The sequence below is a fragment of the Trachypithecus francoisi genome, unplaced genomic scaffold (assembly GCF_009764315.1).
Source record: "Trachypithecus francoisi isolate TF-2019V2 unplaced genomic scaffold, Tfra_2.0 Lachesis_group16, whole genome shotgun sequence".
NCBI lineage: Eukaryota > Metazoa > Chordata > Mammalia > Primates > Cercopithecidae > Trachypithecus > Trachypithecus francoisi.
Window position 1 is genome coordinate 45,870,973 of NW_022681461.1, and position 27,525 is coordinate 45,898,497.

The following is a 27,525-nucleotide window of genomic DNA, read 5'->3' on the forward strand; positions in this document are numbered from 1 at the left end:
AGCTTTGTCCTTTTTTTAATTAAAAAAAAATTTTTTTTTTTTTTTTTTTTGAGACGTAGTCTTGCTCTGTCACCCAGGCTGGAGTGCAGTGGCACGATCTCAGCTCACTGCAAGCTCCGCCTCCTGGGTTCATGCCATTCTCTTGCCTCAGCCTCCCGAATAGCTGGGACTATAGGCGCCTGCCACCATGCCCAGCTAATTTTTTGTAGTTTTAGTAGAGACGGGGTTTCACTGTATTAGCTAGGATGGTCGCGATCTCCTGACCTCGTGATCCACCCATCTTGGCCTCCCAAAGTGCTGGGATTACAGGCTTGAGCCACCGTGCCCTGCCCAGCTTTGCTCTTTTTGCTTAGGATTGTCTTGACTATATGGGTTCTCTTTTGGTTCCATATGAAATTGAAAGTAGTGTTTTTTCTAACTCTGTGAAGAAAGCCAGTGGTAGCTTGATGGGAATAGCATTGAATCTATAAATTACTTTGGGCAGTATAGCCATTTTCACGATATTGATTCTTTCTGTTCATGAGGATGGAATGTTTTTCCATCTGTTTATGTCCTCTCTTATTTCCTTGAGCAGTGGTTTGTAGTTCTCCTTGAAGAGGTCCTTCACATCCCTTGTAAGTTATATTCCTAGGTATTTTATTCTCTTTGTAGCAATTGTGTATGGGAGTTTGCTCATGATTTGGCTCTCTGTTTGTCTATTATTGGTGTATGGGAATACTTGTGATTTTTGCACATTGATTTTATATCCAGAGACTTTGCTGAAGTTGCTTATCAGCCTAAGGAGTTTTGGGACTGAGACGATGGGGTTTTTTAAATATACAGTCATGTCATCTGCAAACAGAGATAATTGACTTCCTCTCTTCCTATTTGAACACCCTTTATTTCTTTCTCTTGCCTGATTGCCCTGGCCAGAACTTCCAATACTATGTTGAATAGGAGGGGTGAGAGGGCATCCTTGTCTTGTGCTAGTTTTCAATGGGAATGCTTCCAGCTTTTGCCTATTTGGTAAGATATTGGCTGTGAGTTTTTCATAAATAGCTTTTATTATTTTGAGATATGTTCCGTCAATACCTAGTTTATTGAGTGTTTTTAGCATGAAGGGGTGTTTAATTTTATCGAAGGCCTTTTCTGCATCTATTGAGATAATCATGTGGTTTTTGTCATTAGTTTTGTTTATGTGATGGATTACATTTATTGATTTGCATATGATGAACCAGCCTTGCATCCCAGGGATGAAGCCGAGTGGATCATGGTGAATAAGCTTTTTATATGCTGCTGGATTCGGTTTGCCAGTATTTTATTGAGGATTTTCACATTGATATTCATCAGGGATATTGGCCTGAAATTTTCTTTTTTTGTTGTGTCTCTTCCAGGTTTTGGTATCAGGGTGATACTGGCCTCATAAAATGAGTTAGGGAGGAGTTCCTCTTTTTCTGCTGTTTGGAATAGTTTCAGAAGGAATGGTACCAGCTCGTTTTTGTACCTCTGGTAGAATTCAACTGTGAATCCGTCTGGTCCTGGGCTTTTTTGGTTGATAATTACTGCCTCAATTTCAGAACTTGTTATTGGTCTATTCAGGGATTTGACTTCTTCCTGGTTTAGTGTTGGGTGGGTGTATGTGTCCAGGAACTTATCTAGTTCTTCTAGATCTTCTAGTTTATTTGCATAGGGGCATTTATATTATTCTCTGATGGTAGTTTGTATTTCTGTGGGATCATTGGTGATCTCCCCTTTAGGATTTTTTATTGTGTCTATTTGATTATTTGTTTTCTTCTTTATTTGTCTGGCTAGCAGTCTATATATTTGTTCATCTTTACAAAAAAACAGCTCTTGGGTTCACTGAGTTTTTGAAGGGTTTTTCGTGTCTCTGTCTCCTTCAGTTCTGCTGTGATCTTAGTTATTTCTTGTCTTCTGCTAGCTTTTGAATTTGTTTGCACTTGCTTCTCTAGTTCTTTTCATTGTGATGTTCTTTTCATTGTGTTGATTTTAGATCTTCCCCGCTTTCTCTTGTAGACATTTAGTGCTATAAATTTCCCCCAACTACTGCTTTAGCTGTGTCCCACAGATTCTGGTACATTGTGTCTTTGTTCTCATTGGTTTCAAAGAACTTATTTATTTCTGCCTTAATGTCATTATTTACCCAGTAATCATTCAGTAGCAGGTTGTTCAGTTTCCATGTAGTTGTGTGGTTTTGAGTGAGTTTCTTAATCCTGAGTTCTAATTTGATTGCCCTGTGGTCTGAGAGACCGTTATGATTTCTGTTTTGCATTTGCTGAGGAGTGTTTTACTTACAATTATGTGGTCAATTTTAGAATAAGTGCTCTGTGATTCTGAGAAGAATGTATATTCTGTTGATTTGGGGTGGAGAGTTCTGTAGATGTCTGTTAGGTCTGCTTGGTCCAGAGCTGAGTTAAAGTCCTAAATATCCTTGTTAATTCTCTGTCTTGTTCGTCTGTCTAATACTGACAGTTCGGTGTTAAAGTTTTCCACTATTATTGTGTGGGATTGTAAGTCTCTTTGTATGTCTCTAAGAACTTGCTTTATGAATCTGAGTGCTCCTGTATTGGGTGCGTATATATTTAGGATAGTTAGCTCTTCTTGCTGCATTGATCCCTTTATCATTATGTAATGACATTCTTTGTCTTTTTTTTATCTTTGTTGGTTTACAGTCTGTTTTATCAGAGACCAGGATTACAACCCAGTTTGTTTGTTTTTTTGTCTTTCCATTTGCTTTGTAAATATTCCTCCGTCCTTTATTTTGAGCCTATGTGTGTCTTTTCATGTGAGATGGGTCTCCTAAATACAGCAAACCAATAGTTTTTGACTCTTTATCCAATTTGCCAGTCTGTGCCTTTAATTGGGGCATTTAGCCTGTTTACCTTTAAAGTTAATATTGTTATGTATGAATTTGGTCCTGTCATGATACTAATTGGTTATTTTGCCTATTAGTTGATGCATAATTAGTTTCTTCATAATGTCAGTGGTCTTTACATTTTGGTTTGCTTTTGCAGTGGCTGGTACCAGTTTTTCCTTTTCATATTTAGTGCTTCCTTCAGAAGCTCTTGTAAGGCAGGCCTAGTGGTGACAAAATCTCTCAGCGTTTGCTTGTCTGTGAAGGATTTTATTTCTCCTTTGCTTTTGAAGCTTAGTTTGACTGGATATGAATTTCTGAGTTGAAAATTCTTTTCTTTAATAATGTTGAATATTGGCCCTCACTCTCTTCTGGCTTGTAGGGTTTCTGCAGAGAGATCTGCTGTTAGTCTGATGGGCTTCCCTTTGTGGGTAACTTGACCTTTCTTTCTAGCTACCCTTAGCATGTTTTCCTTCATTTCAACCTTGGTGAATCTGACAATTATGTGTCTTGGGGTTGCTCCTCTCAAGGATTATCTTTGTGGTGTTCTTTATATTTCCTGAATTTGAATGTTGGCCTGTCTTGCCAGGAGAAGTTCTTCTGGGAAGTTCTCCTGGATAATATCCTGAAGTGTGTTTTCCAACTTGGTTCCATTCTCCCTGTCACTTTTAGGTACAGCAATCAAACATAGGTTTGGTCTTTTCACATAGTCCCATATTTCTTGGAGGCTTTGTTAGTTGCTTTTCATTCCTTTTTCTCTATTCTTGTATTCACACTTGGTTTCATTACATCGATCTTGAATCTCCAATATCCTTTTTTCTGGTTGATTGATTCGGCTACTGATACTTGTGTATGCTTCACGAAGTTCTCATGCTGTGTTTTTCAGCTCCATCAAGTCATTATGTTCTTCTCTATACTGGTTATTCTAGTTAACAATTCCTCTAACCTTTTATCAGTGTTCTTAGCGTCTTTGTGTTGGGTTAGAACATGCTTCTTTAGCTCGGAGGAGTTTGTTATTACCTCCCTTTTGAAGCCCACTTCTGTCAATTTGTCAAACTCATTCTCCATCCAGTTTTGTTTCCTTGCTGGTGAGGAGTTGTGGTCCTTTGGAGGAGAAGAGGGATTCTGATTTTTGGAATTTTCAGGTTTTCCTCATCTTCATGGATTTATCTACCTTTGGTTTTTGCTGTCGGTGACCTTCAGATGGAGTTTTTGCATGGTTACTCTTTTTGTTGATGTTGATGCTATTGCTTTCTGTTTGTTAGTTTGCCTTCTAACAGTCAGGTCCCTCTTCTGCAGGTCTGCTGGAGTTTGCTGGGGTTCCACTCCAGACCCTGTTTGCCTGGGTGTCACCAGCAGAGGCTGCAGAATAGCAAAGATTGCTGCCTGCTCCTTCCTCTGGAAGCTTCATCCCAGAGGGGCACCTGCCAGATGCCAGCTGGAGCTCTTCTGTATGAGGTGTCTGTCGACCCCTGCCAGGAGGTGTCTCCCTGTCAGAAGTCATGGGGGGGTCAGGGACCCCCTTGAGGATGCAGTCTGTCCCTTATCAGAGCTCAAGCACTGTGCTGGGAGATCTCCTGCTCTCTTCAGAGCTGGCAGGCAGGAACGTTTAAGTCTGCTGAAACTGTGCCCACAGCTGCCCCCTTCCCCCAGGTGCTGTGTCCTAGGGAGATGGGAGTTTTATCTATAAGCCCCTGACTAGGGCTGCTGCCTTTCTTTCAGAGATGCCCTGCCCAGAGAGGAGGAATCTAGAGAGGTAGTCTGGCTACAGCGGCTTTGCTGAACTGCAATTGGCTCTGCCCAGTCTGAACTTCCTGGTGGCTTTGTTTACACTGTGAAGGGAAAACCACCTTCTCAAACCTCAGTAATGGCAGACATCTCTCCCCCTACCAAGCTTGAGCATCCCAGGTCAACTTCTTACTGGTATGCTGGCAGCAAGAATTTCAAGCCAGTGGATCTTAGCTTGCTGGGCTCCATGGGGGTAGGATCCGCTGAGCTAGACCACTTGGCTCCCTGGCTTCAGGCCCCTTTCAAGGGGAGCAAACGGTTCTGTCTTGCTGGTTCCAGGTGCCACTGGGGTATGAAAAAAAACCTCCTGCAGATAGCTTGATGTCTGCCCAAATGGCCACCTAGTTTTGTGCTTGAAACCTGGGGCCCTTTTGATGTAGGCACCAAAGGGAATCTCCTAGTCTGTGGGTTTTGAAGACCGTGGGAAAAGCATAGTATCTGTGGCAGATAGCATCTTCCCTCATGTCAGAGTCCCTCATGGCTTCCCTTGGTTTGGAGAGGGAGTTCCCCGATCCCTTGTGCTTCCTGGGTGAGGCAATGCTCCACTCTGCTTCTGCTCACCGTCTGTGGGCTGTACCCACTGTCTAACCAGCCCCAGTGAGATGAACCAGGTACCTTAGTTGGAAATGCAGAAATCACTCACCTTCTGCATTGGTCTTGCTGGGAGCTGCAGACCAGAGCTGTTCCTATTCAGCCATCTTGCCCAGGAATCCTTTATTTTTGTTTTATATGAATTTTAGGATTGTTTTTTCTAACTCTTCAAAAAATGACATTGGTAATTTCATAGAGATTGCATTGGATCTGTAGATTGCTTTGGGCAATATGGTAATTTTAACGATATTAATCCTTCCAATTCATGATCTTTGGAGATTTTTCCAATTGTTTGTCTCATCTACAATATATTTCATCAGTGTTTTGTAGTTCTATTTATAGTTCTTTCCATCCTTGGTTAAATAAATTTCTAGTTTTTTTTTTTTTTTTTGTAGCTGTTGTAAATTGGATAGCCTTCTTGATTTGGTCCTCAAGTAGATTATTATGGAGATTATTATGGGTGTATGGAAATGCTGCTGATTTCTGTACATTAATTTTGCATCCTGAAACTTTACTGAATTTATCAAATCTAAGTGTTTTTTGGTGGATTCTTTAGGATTTTCTAGATAGAAGAATATATCATCAGCGAGCAGGGATAATTTAACTTCCTCTTTTCCAATTAAGATATGTGTTATTTTTTCCTCTTGCCTGATTATTTTGTCAAGGACTTCCAGTACTGTGTTGAATAAAAGTGGCAAAAAGTGGACATCCTTTTCTTGTTCCAATTCTTAGAATGCTTTCAACTTTGCTTCAGTAAGTATAATGTTGACTGTGGATTTGTCATATAGGGCCTTTATTGTGTTGAGGCCTATTCCTTCTCTGCCTAGTTCTTTGAAGATTTTTATCATGATGATATACTGAATTTTACCAAATGCCTTCTCTGCATCTATTGAGATGATCATATGCTTTTTGTCCTTAATTCTGTTTATGTGATGTATCATGTTTGTTGATTTACATATGTTGAACCATCCTTGCATTCCTGCAATAAATCTCACCTGATTATAGTGTATTATCTTTTTGATGTGCTGTTGGATTCTATTTGCTAGTATTTTGTTGAGCATAACTATGTTATCATTGTGAGATCTTCTTCCTTAGGAATGACATAATAGTAACTTTTATTATCAAAGAGACATATATTAAATATTTAAATATTTTATATTTAAAATATTCGTATTATGTCTAATAATTTACACCTCTCAGAAATATTGAAACCTTCTTTTATGAGCTAAAATAGTAATTTGATATCATTATTACAGGTAATATTTACCTGAGGGTTTATTATATGCCAGGTAGTTTAAGCTCATTTCACATATTAATACTCATTTAATTTCTATAAAATGTTATAAGGTATGAATTTTTATCCTAATTTTGTAGAGAACATATTACATTTCACATATTTAGTATATCTGGCATATGTGTTTTACTCAGTATATTTACATAAGATATAGAAATGAAGTATGTTTATAATTATATGAATTAAAGTCGAAATGTTAGAGGTTTTTGCTTTCCATTTACTCAAAAATGTAGATAAAAGATTTGATATTTTGGCATGTAGGCTTTATGATATTTTCCACTAATTTCTTCTTCTCTTAGTATCAGGCCCCCAATAATCCCATTGTTCCTGATGTTCAAATTTGATGTCAGTCTAAACTACTTAATAATATGTACATAACAAATTATATAAATGATGTTTTAGTCTTCAAGTGATGTGCACCTGTTTGTATCTCATAACTTTTTATATTTTAATGCACATATACTTTTAAAAAATGGACAGATGTGGAATTTTATGTTTGAATTCCTTCATCTTACTGTCAATTATAGATACTATAGATTATCTCTAAAACAAAAGTTCTTCTTATTCAGAAACTGTCTTTTGTTCTTCATATACTAGCCAAGTCCCACTGAAATACAGCTCTCACTGCATAGTATAGTCAAAATAACACCCTCGGGTCAAGGATGACAATAGGATAAAATCTCAAATCCTGGACTTGCTGTATAAAATATCATGCTGTTCTATCATTGTTTCCTAGTGTAAAATAATGTGATCTTTTAATAAAGGAACAGAATATGTTGTAGAGGGTTAGACTTTAGGAGACTGATACAAGGGTCAGTAGATGCTTATTCCCTCTTTCTTTCTTCTACTCCTTCAGTTAATTCAGATTGTCATTTCCATTTCTTGTACCAACTTGACACCTTTCTTTCATATTAAAGAGTTGAATTTTTCATTGGTATGTTTTGCTATATAGTTTGAATCACTTTTTAATACTGGAAGTTAACATTCTTTATTCTTCAGAAGATCTGTGGCTTCTTTGAATAATTACCATTTCAGTGATACTCCTCATACCTTCAAATTTTGAAGGAGACTTTTGTTTAGAAGAGCATAGTATATTTTATACATATTAGTAACATGAAACATGCTTTCTGTATTGATCATTGTACCTTGCTGACCTGAAAAAGTATCATATGCACTATTATACAAATTTTATTTTGTCTCTCAAATGAAAATATTACTTTAAGAGAGTTGGAATGTTTAAGATTTGAAATCCTAAGCAAAATTGGATTATTATATTCTTTTTACTGTTATAAAGAAGTAATATGTGGTTTATATTAATATTTCACTGATTATTAGAATTTAGTTATTAAAAGTAGATCAAGGAAGAGTTATCCACTACATAAAATTTCTGACATTACTTCTCAAAAAATTATTTTTAAAGGGAGATTTGATGGAATATCATTTGTATTATTTATTCCTTTTAGAATGTCATAAAGATGAAATTCGTAAAATGTGTTTCTCCAAGTTTAGAAAATGGGATAACTTTTAAAATGTGGAACTTTTAATCCTAAAATATTAGAGGCCAATTCTCTCGTGACTTGCAGTGAAATAATAATCCAGGAGCCCATTAGTGATGGAAGGGAACTTTCTTATCATTCAATAAGCATTTATGCATGTTTCAGCCTTTTATACATTTTAGGTCCTTAGACAATAAAAGTATATATATGAGAACCACGTATTTCAGATTGTCTCATTTATATTTTAATGGAGAATTTGAAAATAGAATAATAGTAATAATACTACAATGAAATTCAATAGTTTACCATTTTTAGAGTGCTTTCTTATATTAAATGCAATATAGTTGAAGGGTTAAGGAATGGGTTTGCATGAGAAATACTTGGATTTGTATCCTGACTATTGTCCAGCTAATTGTAAACTTGGACTAGTTATTTAATCCCTCCAAGCTCTTGTGTTTTGCTCTGAAAAGCTAGGTTAAAAAAGTATCTACTCCATTTGGTTACTTTACGTAAAGATAAATGAAATTAAGCATGTAATATGCTTATATGGTCCCTGCACTTCAGTAAATACCTAATAAGCATTAGCTATTTTAATTTTCTGAGCCTTACAACAGTTTTGGAAGTACACAAGAAAACGACTCTTTTTTCTCATTTTATAGAGGGAGGAGATGGAGGCTCAGAGGGATTATGTGGCATTTGTCAACAACATAGAGCTGAATGAAAGTAAGAATCAGAAAACAAAACAAAACCCAGGACTTGTGATTTCTGGTTCACTATCTCAATAGAGAAGATACATGAATTTATAAGAATTGAGAGAGACTTGACATAGGAAAAAACAGACGTAATTCAAGTTTCTGATTTTCACATATTTTTGAGATGCAGGGATATGTTTTGTATTAGTATTAGCTATAAACTTACCTTGAAATGATTCAAAGGAAGATAGGTTAGGATATGTCAGATATTCCCAAGTAAGAAGTCATATAATGCTTATGTAGTGTTGGTTAATAAATTCCCATTTGTGTACTTCACCCTTTTATGCCTAGCCTATAGTTATGCTTCTGCTTTTTTTCAACTTGAACAGAGTATCATTAATAATTTATTCATTTGTTTAGGTGTTAAGATTATACTTTCCCAAACATCATCACCCTTTCCTAGAAGGTATTTTATAACAATATATGGTTTAATCTTATGGTCTGTATCTTTTCTAATTTTTCTTTAATTAATTAATTAATACATTCATTCTTCAAAACAGTCGTTAATTCAAGCAGTCATTCAAACAAGCACTCACTATCCCTGAAGCTCCAGATAGGTATAGGCACAGTATCTGGCCTTAAGTAGCTCCTCAGTCTAGTAAAGAAGATAAACATGTAAACTAATACATTTCTACTAAAGCAATAAATGCAACAGTGGAAGCAGGCATGAAGGACCCACAGAAAAACAGGATAGAAGTTAACACTGCCTTTTTTGGGCTCACAAGAGGATTCTTGAAAAAGATCTGAGCTGGATTTTTGAGGGCAAATAAGAATTTATTAGGCCAAAAGGTCTGAATTTTCTTACTTACCTGCAAGTAACTAACTTACCTCTATTTTGCATACATTCTCTACATTGTTTCTTACACTTTCTTTGTTCACTAAATTATTTTTCACATGTATTCACAACTATTCAAATATATAATTTCTCAGAGCTTTCCTAATCCATAACCTTAAGATAGAATGTAATCTGCAAATTCTCACACTGTCTACCATTATACTAAGTTGTGGGTATTGTAGGAACATTTTTCTTATAAACAATATAATATTATTTTTGAAAATGTCTTTGAAATATGGGATTTATTTTGCTATATTTCAGTTATTTTGAAAGCCTTTTAAAAAAAGGCATAATAGTATCCTGTACTTAAAATTCATTACAAATTGCTTTAGAAGAAAAAGTCTATAAAATATTATTAAAGTGTGATCCAACAATTTCCTAAATATGGTACTGTTTAGAGGAGATAATAAGTTACCAGAACTTGCTTATGTTTTATTGTGTATAGTCCAGTGTGACGGCATTTCTATGTTACATGAATCAACATAGTTATACTTTTCTTACAAAATAGGAATCACATTTACTCTTAAAAATCACAAGATTATTTTAACTCCTTTTGTTTCAAAACATTTGTTTTTTAGGTGGATTAAAAATTTTACTAACTCAGCTTATTTTGAAATATCTTGTTTGTATACCCATTAAGATTGCACCTCTCTTAAGATTGAAATTTAGATCAAATTACAACTTGAATTTAACTTTACTACAGAAAATAACCATACCATCTTTTGAAACTACATTCTAAATTTTAAGCGCAATAGATCAAAGTACATCTTATTTAAATAAATACTCTGGAATGAAGTCTCAATTATTTTCTCACAAACTTTCTTAAAATAGTCACTGTTCTCAATATAAAATGTGAAGTTTAGCTTTATTTTTTAAAGAAAGATGAAAAGTGGTTTATTTTAAAATTTTAATAGTTTTGCTTTCAAATTATGGAAATTTTCCTTTGGGGACATATTTATTTGAATTATATGTGACATTATTTTTATTTCTTAAGGCTATGATTAAAAGTTTCATGGATGTCTACCAGCTTGCAAGCACTAGAATCATAACATTAGAGAAGGAAATGACATCTCATCGAAGTCACATCGCGGCCTTGAAATCAGAACTTCACACAGCTTGTTTACGTGAAAATGCAAGTTTACAATCAGTAAGTCCTTGTCTAACAATATTTTTATAACTCCTTGAATCTTGGGTTATGTTTACATTTATGTTTTTAATGTTCATAAGATCATTTGCCAATATATGTAATTTAGGGTAAATGATCAAGTGACAAAATTATTTGTGTGGAGAAAAATTTGAAGGAAGAAAAGCAATTAATTTTTTCATTGTATTATGTATAAAGATATGCATATTGTTATCAATGCTAAAACACTACATCAAGATTCCTTTGTGTTTGGCAGTGCAGCTGACAGTTGGATTTGACAGTATGCATAGTTAAAGCTTGCAACTGTCTGAAGATTCAGTGTGTCCTATTAAGACAGAATATTATTAATTATGCGTATAACCAAAATGGTAATTAGAACATGTGATTATTCTCTGTAGAAAACTAGACTTATCCATAATACATGCCTAGCTAAAGATGCATGTTGTGATTCATCTATATGATTAAAATTCAGTTTCAGCAGCTATTTTCATGTCTTAAAATTTTAGCCCATGATGAAATTTGGGCTCACTTAACACTAAAAAAAAAAAAAAAATTCTACACTTGAAATATATGTTTGGGGAGTTTTAGAAAATGAATGTATTGTGACATAAAGGAATAAGTAAACATTTAAACTTTCCCTCAAAAGGCTGATATGTCAACAGTAGGTTCACAAAGTTACAAATAATTGGAATGTCTTTTTAATTTTTTTTTGGTTTGATTACAGTGACTTATAAAGAAAAACAGTATCATTTTGCTATTCAGCTGTTGACCCACTTCAAATGCTACATTCAACAGAAAAACAGTGTTAAAACAAATAGATGCATGGCTGTGGTCTGATTCCTCACCTTCTGGTCTTAGCTCAAGTGCCAGTGTCCAAATAAAGCCTTTGTAACTAGGGTATTCAAAATCACAACCATGAACCCTCCCTGCCCCCTGAAAAGCTCTCTGTGTCTCTCTGTTTCTCTTTTGGCCCATATTTCCTATCTACCTTCCACCTTTCTTATTTTATTTTTTTCCCTCTAGCAGTTATCATCAAACTGACATATGGTGCATTTTATTTATTTGCTTATTGTTTGTTTGCTCCTTCCTCAGTAGAATGTAGGTTCCATAAAGAAAAGCAATTTTTAGTGTTTGCTTCATTTTTGTGAAGACATTCCAGTTCCAAGAGCAGTCTGGCTCATAGTAGGTACTCAATAAATATTTATTGAGTGAAAAGTGCGAGTAATTTATCCAATAAATGTAAAAAGGTAGTTATTTGGGACCAGAGTTTTGAGTTCAGTTTTTAAAGTGACTATGTTAATTTATTAATGAGAGATTAGTAATTTAACCTCCACCAAGAGAAATTAAAATGAAGAGGAAACTTTTTAAAATTCTGGAATATCTAGAATTTATTCTAGCCTTTTTCACATTTCTTCTTGCTGTCCCTGATTTGATTGATTAATTTTACATTATATTGTTTAAGTTGTATCAGCTTTGTTGGGATGTACTATTGTTTATTACTTTTTACTATTATTTAGTATGAACACAATTATTTGTATTTTAAGAAGACCGAACTTGGTAAGGTGAGATTGTTTCTCCGTGGGTTCAAACAATTTTTACCAATTGTTATGCTACTGATACTTAATGAAAGTGTGTTTAATATACTTCACAGTCATACCAAAACTCTACTTTTCAACATTTTTTCCCCTTTGAACATATCTGCAGGATACACTCATCGTTTCATTTAGAAGTGGTGGTTCACCTGGTAGTGATTTTTCATCTATAGAATGTGAAAAATTCCCCCAAGTGATTCTGATGTATCCTTTTAGGAGAATGCTGCCCAATTCCATGTCTGGACAGGATGTGTGCTCTCCTGTCTTTTCACTTAGTTGAGAATCACTGTTGTAAAAATAATAAACTTGTGTAATGGTTTTTATTTTTTGAAGATATTTGTATATGCTTTTACTAACTTGAACTTTTTAAGAACTCTCTAAAGGAAGTAGAAAAACAAACCTTTGTCTTTGTATTTCATAGATGAGAGGCAATATTGTTTGCTGGGTAAGACCATGGGCTTTGGAGTTATATCCATTAGGAATACTATCAAGTGTAAATTGCAGAAAATCTGACTAGCACAATTTAAAAAACAGGGGAGTGCACATATCTCTTTGACCTACTGATTTCATTTCCTTTGGATATATACCCAGTTGTGGGATTGCTGGATCACATGATAGTTCTAGTTTTAATTTTTTGAGGAACCTTCATACTGTTTTCCATGACTGTACTGATTTACATTCCCACAACCAGCCTGTGCAAAGATTCCTTTTTCTCCATGTCTTCACCAACACTTAACTTTTGTTTTTTGTTAACAGCCATTGTAACAGGCGTGAGGTGATATCTCATTGTGGTTTCCATTTGCATTTCCCTGATGATTAGTGATATTGGACATTTTTTCATATACAAGTCAATTTGTATATCTTCTTTTGAGAAATGTCTGTTTAGATCTTTTGCCCATGTTAAAAATCAGGTTATTCGTTTTCTTGCTATTGTTAGAGGTCCTTACATGTTTTGGATATTAATTCCTGTTACATGTATAGTTTGCAAATATTTTCTTCCATCCTGTAGGTTGTCACTTAACTGTGTTGATTGTTTCATTTGCTGTGCAGAGCTTTTTAGTTTGCTTTAGTCCCATTTGTCTATTTTTGGTTTGATTGCATATAATTTTAAAGATCATTTCCCAAAAAATCATTGCCAAGAACAGTGGCATGGAGTTCCCCCCATGCTTTCTTCTAGTAGTTTCAGAGTTGTGATATCTGCACACCTATGTTTATCACAGCACTGTTCACAATATGCCAAGATACATAATCAGCCTAAGTGTCCATCAATGGATGGATGGATGAAGGAAATATGGTATATATACACAATAAATATTATCCAGTCATAAAAAAGAACAACATTTTGTCATTTATGACAACATGGATGAATCTGTAGGACATTATGTTAAATGAAATAAGCCAGGCATAGAAAAACAAATATTGCATCTCACTCATATGTAGAATCTAAAAAAGTAATCTCGTAGTAGAGAACAGATTGGTGGCTACCAGAGGCTGGAGTGGATACGGGAGAGAGAACAATGGGGAGGTGTTGGTCAGAGAATATATAATTACAATTAGATAGGAGAAATAAGTTCTAGATCTCTATTGTACAACATGGTGACTATAGTTAATAAATACATACTCTTGAAAAATGCAAAGAGTGGATTTTAAATGTTCCCACCATGAAAATGATACCTATGTGAGGTATTACATTTGTTAATTAGCTAGATTTAACAATTTTACAATGTATGTATACTTGAAAACATGTTGTACATGATAAATACATGCAATTTCATCTGTCGATTAAAAATAGAGAATTTTTTTCTCACATCACAGAAAGTCTAGCAGTAGGTGATTATTGTTACTAGTTTAGTGGCTCAACTTTTCTGTAATTTCTCTGCCACTCCCTCATTGTCAGAAGATTGCAGCCTAGATCTAGGATTTGTAGTAACATTCAAGTCAGAAGGATGGGATAGCATATATATATATATATGTGTAACTCAGTTATATATATGCCTCCAAAGGCATGTATATAGATATATAGATATAGGTATATAGATAGATCTCTATACACACCTTAAAAGGCTTTTCCTTTTAAAAACATATTTAATATTTATGTATTTCAAAGAAGGGAAAATCTTCTAAAGAAGCTCTAAACAGGTTTCTGCTTATGTTCCAATAGCTGGAAATGTGTCATGTGACCACATGTAGCTGAAATAAGTCAAGCAACAAGGGAGTTAGGAAGGAGTGGATATTGTGTTAACCAGTTAATAATGTGTGCCATAGAAGTCAAATAAATTCGTATTCAGGTTCTAGTTCTGTCAGTTGCTCACTATGTGGCTTGCATGTCAGGGCTTTCATCTATAAAATGGGGATAATGATATTGTTACCTAATAGAGATGCTGGGCAGTCTAGTGAGAAGTGTTAAAGTACTTAGGACCTTGCGTCACACTTAGTCCCCCCCAAAATACGTCAGCTATTATTCTGATCACCATTATCTTGGCAGAAAGCAATTGGATTATACCACAGGAAAAGATTATTTACTAATCTAACACTTTCAACTACCGATTTCATCATTTTTTCCTGCTTCTTACTATAGCCTTGAGCATGTAACTCCTCTTCTTTGATCACCATTAGTATATTCCAGTGACTGAGCTCTCTGCGCCTTTCTGCAGCCTGTTTTCCTCTCCTTTCATTTACACATTCTTAAAAAGTCATCTATACTTGCTTCTATATACTCACTTTCCATTTATCCTTGAGCTTTGTTGCCGTCGGACTTTTGAGTCTGTCATTCTGCTGAAACTGTTTTTTCCAAAGTCACCAATAATTTTATGCTTGCTCTATCCATTAGTTCCTTCCCATCCCTTTCAACTTTTATGTAACATCAGGCCTTTAGCTACTCCTTTCTTCTGTAAACACTCATCTCGTTTGTTTCACACGTCCACTTTTGCTTTGTTAACTCCCAGGCCTCTGCTTACTTGTGCTCTGCCTTCTTTGTATTATTCTTTTCTTTATCTATTCAAAATTTATTGAGCATCTGCTTTTTGGTGGGCACAGTTCTGTTCTTGGGGATATCACATGAACCAAAACAGACAATCCTTGTTCTCATGAACTTAAAATCTAGTCGTGGAATTATTTTTCATGTAATCACACTAAATAATGTGTAATTACTAACCAAAACAATACACCGAAAGGAAAGAACTTAACTGATTATGAGTTTTTTAAACAATGGGGCTGCCCTAGACTAGGGTATGAGTAAAACATTTTCAGAGTCAGTGATACTTAAGCTAGTGTCTGAAGATTGGATAGGAATTATCCAATGGTGCAAAAGAACAGTGATCTAGATCAGGAAAAGGGGAGTGGTGACTCCTACAAAGTTTCTATGATGGAAAGAAGAAACTGAGAAAGACCACTGTGGCTGGCGGAAGCAAGCAAAGGCAAGAGAGATCTAATATAAGAATGGTCTAGAGAAAAGGGCAGAGGTCAGACTTTGTTCTTTTTCCTAAGAGCAAGGGAAAACTCATCAAAAATTTTAAAAGGAGGAATGAGCTCAGAGTTGCATTTTAAAAAGGATCACTTTGGCTACAGTGTAAGGAACCAGCTAGACATGAAGAACAAGAGAAAATGGTGTGCCTGAGACAATTCCTAGCTTTTTGCTTTTGGAAATGGATCAATGGTCTCATTTACTGATAAAGAAAACAATGGAATGGGGGGAATATTGTGAATTTAGTTTTGAGTACGTTGGGTTTGAGTTTCCCTTAATCTAATGTTTTGGAATATTAATATCCACCAACCTGGATGGTTTGAGCGTCAGGGACATATAGGTAGTACTTTGTACCATGACATCTGAAAAGCACTGAATGTGTGCTCATTTCTTTTCCTTTGGAACTCACACATCTCTGTGTTCCTTATTGCATAGACTATTTTCTACCTGTATTTAACAATATAGAAATAATCGTTAAGTGGACATTATTTGAGGTATGGAGACAAAGGTGAATAAGACATGATCTCTGCCCTTGTGAGTTCCTCTTCTGGCTGGGGAAACAGAGACATAAGCAAATCACAAAAATAGACATATAAAAAAATCTGTGGTTGCACAAATGAGTGAAGAGTACATTCCATCTAACATTGTTAGAAGAAAGTGCTGAGAAGATAATATATGTGTAGGAGTCTCTGAAGAATATATAGCAATTTGACACCTTGTAAAGTGGGAAGAGCAACGAAAATATGTATTTTATGTTGACTTGGGTCTTATGGATAGTGCATGTGTTTAATGGATGAAGTTATCACTTTTGTATAATAGGAAATATATTGTTATTTTAGTTCCATCCCCCCTCTTAATTAAAGCCACCCAACTCACCCAAACAGCCTGTACCCAGTGAGCCCTACTGCTTGCAGTAGTCATTCTAAACCTCACCTTCATTGGTTCCCAGTCCATTCTGGCACCATCCAATTCCAGCTTTTTACTTTATAATCTGATTTGATTCCACTTTTGACCATTTTGTTCTTGATGGTCTTTTTTGGTCTCTCTAATATTTGTTATTTTGGCCACTCTCAAAACTCTATTAACCTGCTGTCTCCTCCAACACCTACTTCACCTGCCATTTTCTCCTTCTCACAGAGGCTTTAGCATCAGACAGGCCTGGATGTACATTCTGGCACTGTTACTCATTAGCCATTAAAACACTCTAAGCATCAGTTTTGATATTTGTAATAAGTAGATGAAAATTCCCACATTGTAGGGTTGTTATGAGGATGACACAAAGACACAGTGTCTGGCATATTAGTAGGTGATCAATAAATGTTAGTTCTCTTATCCTTGTGTAAAGAGATTTTCTGAAAGTTATATATATTTCCTGCAGCTAAGCTATACATATAACTTTAAGAAATATAAGTTAACTATGAGGAAATAGTTTTATTTGTAGGCAAAAGAACTAAAACAATCCTTATATCAGTGCTTTCAGCATATAAGTACTGTATTACCGTTACTTTTTGTTGTTATCACTTATTTAATGAATCAAGGCAGCCAGTGTGTACTCATTACTCTCTTATCCAGCCATTTCACTAGATTAAAAAAATGCATTATTAATCAAAAACATATGTCATGTCATTGTAATGCATATAAAGAGATTGATCATATTGTAAACGTGAATAATTATCTTTAAAAACTATCCCTCTTTAGGTAACATTTTCAGGTTTTTTAGCAAAACGCAATAATAATGCTGGAGTTCATGTAAGATTTCTCATCAGTTGTACACTTGCCAGTACTTTAACTTTTCCGGTATGTTGGTCTTTGGCCCATCAACTTAGGACTGCTCCAGAGCTTTTATCTTAAGTTATAATAACTAGAAAGGGCTTTGAGTAAAGAGCTTTTGAGTCCCATGCAGCCCAGTAGAGAACCGTACAGCAGTCAGAACCAATCACTTGTGGGTGTTTGGAGACCAGCACACCCACAGCTATGGAGAAACATGATACTGTGGTCTTGAAACATAGAATGCCAAACCCAAATACTTTGCTGTGAGTTATGATGCTGCAAACTACAGTATTGATTTGCTTCATTTCCACCGTATGTTTAAGCAGTATGTTTTTAATTTTACAGGACTTTATTTATGAGTAAATAATAAATTACAACTCAGAGGACCATTCCATTAGTGTCTTTGTGGGAGAAATATCTTTGCATGATTGTTCAGATTGTGTCAGATTTGATACTCATCAGGTGGTATTATATTGTTAATAAAGGTGAATTGTTTAGATATTTTGGTTCAGTTAAGATGAAAAAAAAAAGAATCCTCTTTCTCTTAAGTTCCAAAATAATATTTCACCACATTTATTTTAGTTATATTTTATGGATAGCAGAGGGATCATTTGTTAATATTAGTGTTGTGTAGATAGAGAAACTGACACAGAATTCACATATTTTTCTCCAGGTAAGTCGCTTCCACAAACATTCATATACCTTATCTTAGTTGATTATTGATATTCATTATTGAGTTTTTAGCCTTTAAGAATATTTTTTTGAAACAGCTGTTAGCCTTGACAATTTGTTGAGAGGCTATACAGTGCGCTTCAGTGGTGTGAAGTACAGATTCTGGAGTTCAACTCTGACTTTTAGTTAGAAACCAATAAGATTACAAGCCAAGACCTCTGATTCCCTGTCAGGTGCTTTCCGGTGAGACAGCAATGCGGAATAAGACAAATCTTTACCTTTGTGGCACTTCAGATATAGTGGAGAATACAACCATTGTACAAGTAATTAAAAGAGGGCTGTTAAAGTACAAGCGCAGGGTGCTTTCAGAGCATATAACTGAGGGACTTCACTTGGTCTTGGGTGAGGAAAGGCCTGCTTGAGGAATTGAAATCTCAGTTGAAAAAATGAAGATTAAGTCAGAGTTGACATGAGAAAACATGGCAAGCTCAAGGGATTGAAAGATGTCTAGCATGACTGGAGCAGAGTGGATTAGGTGGAGAATTGTGAGAGACGACACTGGAGGAGAAGGGGCCAGCTGTGTGGCATATAAGCTGTAATAAATTTCAGAAACTCTCACTGTTATATCTCTGACAACTACATTACAAAATATTTACTCCTTTTGCTTTATTTTCCTTATTGCAAATTTCGTTTTTTTCCTATTTATTCTCAAAATTCACCTGCATTTTATGTCATAACAGTGTTCATTTTATCCTTTTGCTAAATACTTCTTAGTTAGATTTTCGTTAAATTCTCTCATATTTTTGTTGTGACTGCCAGCTCTGGCTTTTGGATACTAATAGAGCTGAATAAGGAAAACATAAAATATCAGAAACTGGACAGCCCAGTCAACATGCAAACATATATATATTTTTGATCCTTGGCATACATTTCCAAACTTTTAAAGGTTTCTCATATTCTAGAAACTCAAGAGTTGTTTGTGTAGGAAACAGGGGCCTGGAGGTATTAATGCATATTCCAGTGACCTCATACCTTCTTTCTAGAATTTTGTTTTACGTAATGTAGTTTAAGAAGATTCACTTTCATGATGGTGACTAACCCAAATCCTGATAGTGACTTTTGGGACATGATATACATTTTATATTTATATAAATATAAGTATACATTCATATAATATAAAACATATGTTAGGAATATATTATTTTGCATATCAGTATAAGCATTAATATATACTTATATAGTTCTATTCCACAGTGATGAAGTTTTACGAGGATGGGGCAAGAAGTGCCAGAATTAAAATTTCAAAGTAATCAGTATAATTGATTAATAATTAAGTTGCACAAAATATGGATAGTAACTAGTAACATAATGCTGTAATTATTCCAATTAGTTTTTCAAAAAATGACAAAAACTAAATATGCTTCTGAGTAACTCCCCTACTATTTTATCTTTTTTACTAAATTGAGTTCTGTAAGGGTTTCAATTACCTGTTAAACATCTGCACTTTGATTTTCTGCAAACACCTGAAATTCACTGAGGTCCCAAACTGAACACTTTTTTCAATACTTCCATGCCCTGGTTTTCCTAATTCTTCTTTGCCTACATTGCTTGTCTCAGAAATAACTGTCCACCTTGTAGCCCAAGGAAGATTCCTTAACTTTTGTTCCACTTTCCCTCTACCACCAATATTTAATCTATGGCTAAGCCTTACTGTTTCTACGACCACAGATCTCTTAGATCCATCCTCTTATTTCTAACTGTGTGGTCACATCACCATCTCTCTGGGCTATTTCAATGGTCTTCCATTAAGTTTTCTCATATCTAGTCTTTTTTCTTCTGTTCACTCTGCCATATTAGTGCCAGAGTTATCCTTCCAAAACACAGATATGGTCAGGTCATAGCATTACTGAAAACATTTTCAAACTTTTAAAGATTTCTCGTATTCTAGAAACTCAAGAATTTTTTCTCTACAATTTCCCCATAATAAAGTATGAGTTTTTTACCATTGACATTCTGGCATATTCCGACTCCTTCTGGTTTTTCAGACCATTGTTCAATTGGCAGAAGAAGTAAGAGTTCCTTTGTTCTGATCATTTATCACTGTATTTACATGTCTGGGTTCTGTATAGTAGTCTGACTTATATAACCAATTAGTTGTGTATGTATTAGCATTTTGTGAGTATTTGAGGTGATGTCTTAGTCATTTTTATAATCCATTGTAATGATCTGACTTTAATAAATGCTGGTTGATTTGAATTGAAATTAATTAGAAGAGCACTCCTTTCATAATATTTTTTCAACCTATACCTGTTATTGAACCTATACTTTGCACAAACCATGATTCCCTCCAAATATTTCCCACACCAAATTTTCTTTAATTTCCAACAAACTGTTTTGTATTATTCTGTATTAGCACTTAATGAAAATGAATAGAATAATTTACATATTCTTCATATGGTAAAATTTTAAGTAAATACTTTTAAATAATATACATTGGATGTTTCTTCTCACTACTTTTCCTAAAAAAAAAAAGAAAAGACAACACAAAATTATTTGCAACAAAGAAGAACATTCTTTTCAACATACCACTTAAATGATTTTGTCAGATATTTTGGCACCCCACCTCTGTGTGTTTACATAGAGGTAGATATACGCAGACATAAAATAACCATCCTAATACCTTTTACTTACATGGTATATACTCAGTAAGTGTTTGTTAGTGACAATGATATACAAGTTAAAATGAACTCTAGTTAGGCCCAGCAAAAAGTAAGAGTTTGTGTTATTTCAGAAATAGAGTCTCATTTACATAAATCAGTAGAAAGTTTATTTTCAAAAATGTATTTCCTTGAAGTCTTCCCTCATACTATATACAGAAATTAACTAAAAATGGATCAAAGGCCTACGTATAAGAGCTAAAACTCTAAAATTCTTTTTAAAAATTATGTTTTAAACTGACACATTATAGTTGTACATATATCCAGGGTATAATTTGATGTTTTGATACTTACTTATATTGTATAATGATCTAGTCAGGGTAGTTAGTGTATCCATAATCTCATGCATTTATCATGTATTTGTGGTGAGAATATTCAGAAGCCTCTCTTCTAGCTATTTTGTAATATACAACATTTTACTGTTAACCATAGTCACATCCACGCAATAAACATTGGAGTGTAGATATCTCTTTGACCTACTGATTCTGTTTGCTTTGGATATTTACCCAGTAATGGTATGTCTGGGTCATATGGTAGTTCTATTTTTAACATTTTGAGGAAACTCTATACTGTTTTCCATTAATAGCTATACTACTTTACAACCCTAACAACAGTGTGTAAGTGTTCCCTTTTTCTCCCATCCCTACCAACATTTATTTCCTTTTGCCTTTTTGGTAATAATGATTCTCACTGAAATGAGACGATATCTCATTCTGGTTTTGATTCGTATTTCCCTGATGATTAGTGATGTTGGGCATTTTTTCATATGCCTGTTATCTACTTGTATGTCTTCTTTTGAGAAATGTCTATTGAGGTCTTTTGACTACTTTTGAACTGGGTTTTTATTTTATTTTATTTTATTTTTTTGCTATTGGGTTGTTTGAGTTCATTATGAATTCTGGATATTAGCCCTTTGAGAGATGTATAGTTTACTATATTTTCTGCCATTCTGTAGGTTGTCTCTTTACTCTGTCAGTTGTTTCCTTTGCTGTGCAAAAGCTGTTTAGTTTGATGTAATCACATTTGTCCATTTTTGCTTTTGTTGCCTGTACTTTTGAGGTCTTACTTGAAAAACCCTTGCCCAACCCAATATCATGAAGCATTTCTCATATGTTTTCTTCTAGTGCTGTCATAGCTTTGCATTTTACATCTAAGTCTATAATCCATTTGGAGTTGATTTTTGGATATGGTAAGAGGTAGGGAGTCTAATGCCATTCCTTTGCATGTGGATAGTTAGTTTTCCCAGTACCATTTATTGAAGAGATTGTCCTTTCCCCAGTGTGTGTGCTTAGCACCTTAGGTGTCTGAATTTATTGCTGGGTTCTCTGTTGTGTTCCATTGGTCTATGTGTCTGTTTTTATGCCAGTACCATGCTGTTTGGCTTACTATAGCTTTATAGTATATTTTGAAGTCAGGTAGTGTGATGTCTGCAGATTTGTTTTATTTGTTCAGGATTGTTTTGGCTATTCAGGGTTTTTGTGTACGTATGTGGTTCCACATGAATTTTAGGATTTTTTTTTTCTATTTCTGTGAAGAATGTCATTGGTCTTTTGATAGGGACTGCATTACACCTGTAGATTGCTTTGGGCAGTATGGCCATTTTAACAATATTAATTCTTCAAATCCATGAATACGAGATATCTTTTCATTTATTTGTACCCTCTTGACTTTCTTTTGTTAAAATTTTGTAGTGTTCAGTATAGAGATTTTTCACATCTTTGGTTACATTGCTTCATAGATATCTTACTTTTTTGTAGCTATTATAAATGAAATTATTTTCTTCATTTCTTTTTCAGATAGTTTACTATTTGGATATAAAAATGCTGCTGATTTTTAATATTGATTTTGTATCCTGAAACTTTACTGAGTTCATTTATTAGTTGTGATAGTTTTTTTGGTGGAGTTTTTGGGTTTTCTATGTATAAGATCATGTTTTCTGCAAACAGGGACAACTTGACATCCTCCTTTTGAATTTAGGTGCCTTTTGTTTCTTTCTCTTGCATACTTGCTATGGCGAGGATTTCCAGTACTATGTTGAATAGAAGTAGTGAATGTGACTGTCCTTGTTTTCTTCCTGATTTTAGTGGAAAAACATTTTCCTCATGCAATATGATGTTAACTATGGGTTTCCCATAATGTCTTTAATTGTTTTGAGGTACATACCTTCTATTCCTCACTTGTTGAGAGCTTTTTATCATGACAGATGTTGAATTTTGTCATCCTTTTTCTGTGTCTCTTGAAATGATCATATAGTTTTTGTCTTTATGTTAATGTGGCATATCAGCTATGGATTTGTGTATATTAAACCATCCTTGCATCTCCATGATGAATTCCATGATGTACTACTTTACAACCCTAACATCAGTGTGTAAGCATTCCCTTTTCCTCCACATACCTACCAACATTTGTTTTCTTTTGCCTTTTTGGTAATAATGATTCTAACTGAAATGAGATTATATCTCATTGTGGTTTTGATTTGCATTTCCCTAATGATTAATGATGTTGAGCATTTTTTTCATATGCCTGTTGTCTACTTGTATGTCTTCTTTTGAGAAATGTCTATTCAGGTCTTTTGCCTGTTTTTGAATTGGGTTATTTTTATTTTATTTTATTTTATTTATTTATTTATTTTGCTGTTGAGTTGAGTTCTTATAAATTCTGGATATTAGCCCTTTGAGAGATGTATAGTTTACTGTATTTTCTGCCATTCCATGATCATTCACTTGATCACAGTGAATAATTTTTTTAATATGCTGTTGAGTTTGGTTTGATAGTATCTTGTTGGGAAAGTTTGCCTCTATGTTCATCAGGGGTATTGGCCTGTAGGGTTTTTTTTGTCTGTGTGTCGTTGTGCAATTTTGGAATCAAGATAATGCTGACCTTATAAACTGAATTTAAAAGTATTTTCTCTTCTTCAATTTTCTGGACTAGTTTGAGTAGAATTTTTATTTCTTCTTCTTTAAATGTTAGATAGATGTCAGCAGTAAAGCTGTCATGTCCTGAACTTTTCTTTGATGGAAGATGTTTTATTACTGATTGAATTTCCTAACTTGTTTTTGGTCTGTTCAGATTTTCTGTTTCTTCATAATTTAATCTTCGAAGGTTGTATGTGTCCAGGCATTTATCCATTTCTTCTCTGTGATCAAATTTGTTGGTATAATTATTCATAGTAGTCTCTTATGATCCTTTATATTTCTGTGGTATCAATTGTGATGTCTTCTTTCTCATCTCTGCTATTGTTTTTTCTCTCTTTTTCTTAGTCTTGCTGAAGGTTTGCCAATTTTCTTTACTTTTTCAGAAAACCAATGCTTCAGTTTATTAATCTTTTAAATTATTTTTCTTAGTCTCTACTTTTAAAAATTATTTCCATCCTTCTACCAATTTTGGGCTTAGTTCGTTCTTGCTTTTCTAGTTCCTGGAGGTGCATCATTGGGTTGCCTATTAGAAATCTTTCTTCTTTTTTAAGGTAGTTGTTTATTGCTACAAGCTTCCCTGCAAGAATGGCTTTTGCTGTGTCTTGATGTGTTTCCATTCTCGTTTGTCTCAGGAAATTTAAAATTTCCCTCTTAATTTTCTTTTTTTTTTTTTTTTTTTTTTTTTATTTTTTATTTTTTTTATTATACTTTAAGTTCTAGGGTACATGTGCATAACGTTTATATCATGTATAACTCCCCAATGCAATCCCTCCCTCCTCCCCCTCCCCATGATAGGCCCCAGTGTGTGATGTTCCCCTTCCCGAGTCCAAGTGATCTCATTGTTCAGTTCCCACCTATGAGTGAGAACTGCGGGTTTGGTTTCTCTTCTTGTGATAGTTTGCTAAGAATGATGGTTTCCAGCTGCATCCATGTCCCTACAAAGGACGCAAAATCACTTTTTGATGGCTGCATAGTATTCCATGGTGTATATGTGCCACATTTCTTAATCCAGTCTGTCACAGATGGACATCTGGGTTGATTCCAAGTCTTTGCTATTGTGAATAGTGCCGCAGTAAACATACGTGTGCATGTGTCTTTGTAGTAGAGTAATTTATAATCCTTTGGGTATATACCCAGTAGTGGGATGGCTGGGTCATATGGTACATCTAGTTCTAGATCCTTGAGGAATCGCATACTGTTTCCATAATGGTTGAACTAGTTTACAATCCCACCAACAGTGTAAAAGTGTTCCTATTTCTCCACATCCTCTCCAACACCTGTTGTTTCCTGACTTCTTAATGATTGCCATTCTAACTGGTGTGAGATGGTATCTCATTGTAGTTTTGATTTGCATTTCTCTGATGGCGAGTGATGATGAGCATTTTTTCATGTGTCTGTTGGCTGTATGGATGTCTTCTTTTGAGAAATGTCTGTTCATATCCTTTCCCCACTTTTTGAGGGGGTTTTTTTTTCTTGTATATTTGTTTGAGTTCTTTGTAGATTCTGGATATAGCCCTTTGTCAGATGAGTAGGTTGCAAAATTTTCTCCCATTCTGTAGGTTGCCTGTTCACTCTGATGGTAGTTTCTTTAGCTGTGCAAAAGCTCTTTAGTTAATTAGATCCCATGTGTCAATTTTTGCTTTTGCTGCCGTTGCTTTTGTGTTTTAGACATGAAGTCCTTGCCATGCCTATGTCCTGAATGGTACTACCTAGATTTTCTTCTAGGGTTTTTATGGTATTAGGTCTAACATTTAAGTCTCTAATCCATCTTGAATTAATTTTCGTATAAGGGGTAAGGAAAGGATCCAGTTTCAGCTTTCTACTTATGGCTAGCCAATTTTCCCAGCACCATTTATTAAATAGGAATCCTTTTCCCATTCTTGTTTCTCTCAGGTTTGTCAAAGATCAGATGGCTGTAGATGTGTGGTATTATTTCTGAGGACTCTGTTCTGTTCCATTGGTCTATATCTCTGTTGTGGTACCAGTACCATGCTGTTTTGGTTACTGTAGCCTTGTAGTATAGTTTGAAGTCAGGTAGCGTGACGCCTCCAGCTTTGTCCTTTTGACTTAGGATTGTCTTGGCAATGCGGGCTCTTTTTGGTTCCATATGAACTTTAAAGCAGTTTTTTCCAATTCTGTGAAGAAAGTCATTGGTAGCTTGATGGGGATGGCATTGAATCTATAAATCACCTTGGGCAGTATGGCCATTTTCACGATATTGATTCTCCTATCCATGAGCATGGTATGTTCTTCCATTTGTTTGTGTCCTCTTTGATTTCACTGAGCAGTGGTTTGTAGTTCTCCTTGAAGAGGTCCTTTACATCCCTTGTATGCTGGATTCCTAGGTATTTTATTCTCTTTGAAGCAATTGTGAATGGAAGTTCATTCCTGATTTGGCTCTCTGCTTGTCTGTTACTGGTGTATAAGAATGCTTGCGATTTTTGCACATTAATTTTGTATCCTGAGACTTTGCTGAAGTTGCTTATCAGCTTAAGGAGATTTTGGGCTGAGACAATGGGGTTTTCTAAATATACAATCATGTCATCTGCAAACAGGGACAATTTGACTTCTTCTTTTCCTAACTGGATACCCTTGATTTCTTTCTCTTGCCTGATTGCCCTAGCCAGAACTTCCAACACTATGTTGAATAGAAGTGGTGAGAGAGGGCATCCCTGTCTTGTGCCAGTTTTCAAAGGAATTTTCCAGTTTTTGCCCATTCAGTATGATATTAGCTGTGGGTTTGTCATAAATAGCTCTTATTATTTTGAGGTACGTTCCATCAATACCAAATTTATTGAGCGTTTTTAGCATAAAGGGCTGTTGAATTTTGTCAAAAGCCTTTTCTGCATCTATTGAGATAATTATTGGTTCTTGTCTTTGGTTCTGTTTATATGCTGGATTACGTTTTTATTGCGAATGTGTGAACCAGCCTTGCATCCCAGGGATGAAGCCCACTTGATCATGGTGGATAAGCTTTTTGATGTGCTGCTGAATCCGGTTTGCCAGTATTTTATTGAGGATTTTTGCATCGATGTTCATCAGAGATATTGGTCTAAAATTCTCTTTTTTTGTTGTGTCTCTGCCAGGCTTTGGTATCAGGATGATGTTGGCCTCATAAAAGTTAGGAGGATTCCTCTTTTCTATTGATTGAAATAGTTTCAGAAGGAATGGTACCAGCTCCTCCTTGTACCTCTGGTAGAATTCAGCTGTGAATCCATCTGGTCCTGGACTTTTTGTTGGTAGGCTATTAATTGTTGCCTCAATTTCAGAGCCTGCTATTGGTCTATTCAGGGATTCAACTTCTTCCTGGTTTAGTCTTGGGAGAGTGTAAGTGTCCAGGAAATTATCCATTTCTTCTAGATTTTCTAGTTGATTTGCATAGAGGCATTTATAGTATTCTCTGATGGGTTTGTATTTCTGTGGGGTCGTGGTGATATCCCTTTATCATTTTTTATTGCGTCTATTTGATTCTTCTCTCTTTTCTTCTTTATTAGTTGCTAGCGGTCTGTCAATTTTGTTTATCTTTTCAAAAAACCAACTCCTGGATTCATTGATTTTTTGGAGGGTTTTTTGTGTCTCTATCTCCTTCAGTTCTGCTCTTATCTTAGTTATTTCTTGCCTTCTGCTAGCTTTTGAATGTGTTTG

At 34.9% G+C, this 27,525-nt stretch overlaps 1 protein-coding gene across 4 annotated transcripts in view; it reads left to right on the forward strand.

The window, feature by feature from the left end:
• CCDC171 (coiled-coil domain containing 171) overlaps positions 1-27,525 on the forward strand; it is a 413,214-nt gene that overhangs the window by 347,319 nt on the left and 38,370 nt on the right. For all 4 annotated transcript variants that reach the window (XR_004443489.1, XM_033237405.1, XM_033237406.1 and 1 more), the window contains one exon: positions 10,602-10,754. Coding sequence is in view for 3 of the 4 variants with exons in the window: in XM_033237405.1 (XP_033093296.1) it covers positions 10,602-10,754 (153 nt within the window). In the remaining variant the exon portion in view is untranslated. The remainder of the gene's footprint in view (positions 1-10,601; positions 10,755-27,525) is intronic.